The 2,414-nt window shown below is 41.3% G+C and overlaps 1 protein-coding gene across 1 annotated transcript; it reads right to left on the reverse strand.

The window, feature by feature from the left end:
* Positions 1-661: 661 nt before the first annotated feature.
* LOC146635157 (Fc receptor-like protein 5) lies at positions 662-2,414 on the reverse strand. The gene is made up of 5 exons (XM_085346008.1): positions 2,384-2,414; positions 1,704-1,739; positions 1,278-1,538; positions 953-1,198; positions 662-858 (listed from the first exon to the last, which is right to left on the reverse strand). The coding sequence occupies exons 1-5, from the start codon at positions 2,412-2,414 to the stop codon at positions 662-664; spliced, it is 771 nt and encodes a 256-aa protein (XP_085202134.1).

Raw genomic sequence — 2,414 nt, forward strand, 5'->3', positions numbered from 1 at the left:
GTGTTTAAAATGAGCAGCTCTGTGTTGAAACACCTGCAGCTGAAGTGTTTCTTTCTATCAGAAACAGGATGCTGGACGACTGCAGAGCTGTTAGCTTCAGTTAACCACAGACCACAAACACACAGTCCAGCTCACAGTGAACAACACTCAGTAAGTACAGAGTTAGACAGCTTTGAAACAAAGTGAAGACACATAAGAACGATATAAAATCAATATTATGATTTCAGATTTGGATGGTATCAGATCAGGAAAATCTTTTTTTTTTCACTTTTACAAAAAATTTTACACTTCTGATTATCCTTCACATGCTTAAAGTCAGTAAGTCCTCAGGACCTAAATCTAATTCTGCCTTCATACTAAATTCAAGTCACATACTCAGCAGCCATCTTAGTCACAGGCCTGAGCTGATCTGTATGCAGTCATTTTAAAACATTTGCCTAAATCTCTTAAAAAAGAAGTTAAAACTGCCATGAAGGTTCTCTGACTGGCTGTTGTTGATGGTTTAACTTTTTGAAAATGGTATATATGACATGAGTGATGATGTCATCTTCTCCAGTTTCTTCTTGGTCTGCTGAAATGATTCAAAATGAATATTTAAGAAAGGTGTTACAGTGATATGAATGTGAACTTTATTCTACTAAACAAACTCAGACATGAAAGATCAGGAAGTCTGAGTCTCACCTTCAGGTTTCCTGTGAACACATCGTCTCCCCAGCAGAACCAGTAACACCAGTAGAACCACAACACACACTAATCCAACACATGACAACACAGAGAGAACAAGAGGAGAGAGTGATTGAGGAGGTGTGGATGTAGGTTGAGGTGTGGATGTAGGTGGAGGTGTGGTGGTGTGTTCCCCTAAAATAAAATAAAATAAAACAAACAGTCATTAAGTTGTCGTCACATTGTGAATGTTGAAAGCTGCAGAAACACAGACAGGTGAGTGTGTCACCTGTGACAGTGATCCAGCTGGATGGAGACTCTCCATGAGCGCTGATGTCACACTTGTAGAGGCCTTCATCAGACCTGGAAACATGCTGGATGGTCATGTGACCTGTAGGCTGCTTCCTGATGAGAGAGCCATCTTTATAGAAAGCAGCTGGGAGGTTGGAGGGAGTGGTCTTTGTTTTACAGAGCAGAGTGACGTCATCTCCCTCCATCACAGGGAGGACAGGACCCTGCAGGATCACTGATCCACCTCAACACAGAGACAAACTACAGCATTTCATCCATTTACACACAGCTTCATCAACACTAACTCCACACACTCAGCTTACCAGTGACTGTCAGGTTAACCATGTTACTGATGGGACCCTCTCTGGACTCACACCAGTAAACTCCACTGTCATGAGGGAAAACATTGTTGTTACACGAAGAACCAGCTGGTTTCCCCCACCCATCTCCACACTGAGTCCTCTGTTGTTTGCTTGTGTTTCTCCTCAGAGTCCATCCAGCAGAGCTGTCGTCCTCCTCACAGCTCAGAGACACAAAGTCTCCTTTAAAGAACTGAGAGCTGCTGGGACTCACAGTCAGACGAGCTGTGAGGGTTAAAATGAAAAACTGATGATCTTTTAAACGTTTTCCAGAGAGCTGTTTAATTACGTCAATTTTATATGTGAGCTCCATTGTGAACCATGAACCCAATCAGGTCATATCAGTGAGCATTTCTCAGGTTTAAACTGTGACAGAAGAAGGTTACTGACCTTGGTTTGTTGTGCAGCTCAGCAGTGAGATCAGAACTAAAGAGAAATGACACTCAGGTTGGTTTGAGGTGAACATAAAGAACAAATCTACACAAACATCTGACAAACCCCCATGTTTCAGTAAGATTTCGACAACAAAAGTTTAGAAAGTGGATAAAGTTTCTAAAAAATACATGACAAAGCTAACTCAAAGAGAAAAAGACACCTCTTGCATTCACACCTATGGCCAGTTTACTGGCAAGACAAAATGAGCAATGGCATCTGTGTACCACCTTTACTATTAAATATTCAATCACAAAGCCATTTTATTAGTTACACCTTGCTACCGGCTTGGGCACACCTTTGTTTTAAAACGACTTAATTATTTACAAAACGGGGATGAAAACATCACTCAGAAATTTTGGTCCATTTTGTCATGATAGCACACAGTTGCTGCAAATGTCCTCTGTGCAGCTGTGTTGATATATTGAGTGAATGATTTGATCTTTTCACTGCCTGCTGTGTTTCCTCGACTCCTGAGCAAAGATAAAGAGTCAGTTCAGACCTGCAGTTGGTCCTCGTGGTGTTTGAACTTGAATTCAGCCTGATTTGTTTTTCATGTCTTCTCCTCCATCATCAGTTATCAGGAGAGCAGACAGTCAAAGTACAAGAATTCAAACAAACACAGAGATTCTACTTACAGAGCAGACACAGCACAGATGTTTCCTTCAT

This window comes from Diplotaxodon limnothrissa, linkage group LG3 (genome assembly GCF_057381915.1).
Source record: "Diplotaxodon limnothrissa isolate DT_005_m linkage group LG3, D_limnothrissa_male_GT1.1, whole genome shotgun sequence".
NCBI classification, from domain to species: domain Eukaryota; kingdom Metazoa; phylum Chordata; class Actinopteri; order Cichliformes; family Cichlidae; genus Diplotaxodon; species Diplotaxodon limnothrissa.

What these genes read in the sequence shown, in the direction of transcription:
- LOC146635157 (XM_085346008.1), bottom strand. Translation starts at nt 2,414, where the DNA reads ATGAAGGAAACATCTGTGCTGTGTCTGCTCT. An exon ending in GAGCTGCACAACAAACCAAG is followed by an intron (nt 1,539 to 1,703) that starts GTCAGTAACCTT and finishes TAACCCTCACAG; the next exon opens with CTCGTCTGACTGTGAGTCCC. An exon ending in GGTTAACCTGACAGTCACTG is followed by an intron (nt 1,199 to 1,277) that starts GTAAGCTGAGTG and finishes CTCTGTGTTGAG; the next exon opens with GTGGATCAGTGATCCTGCAG.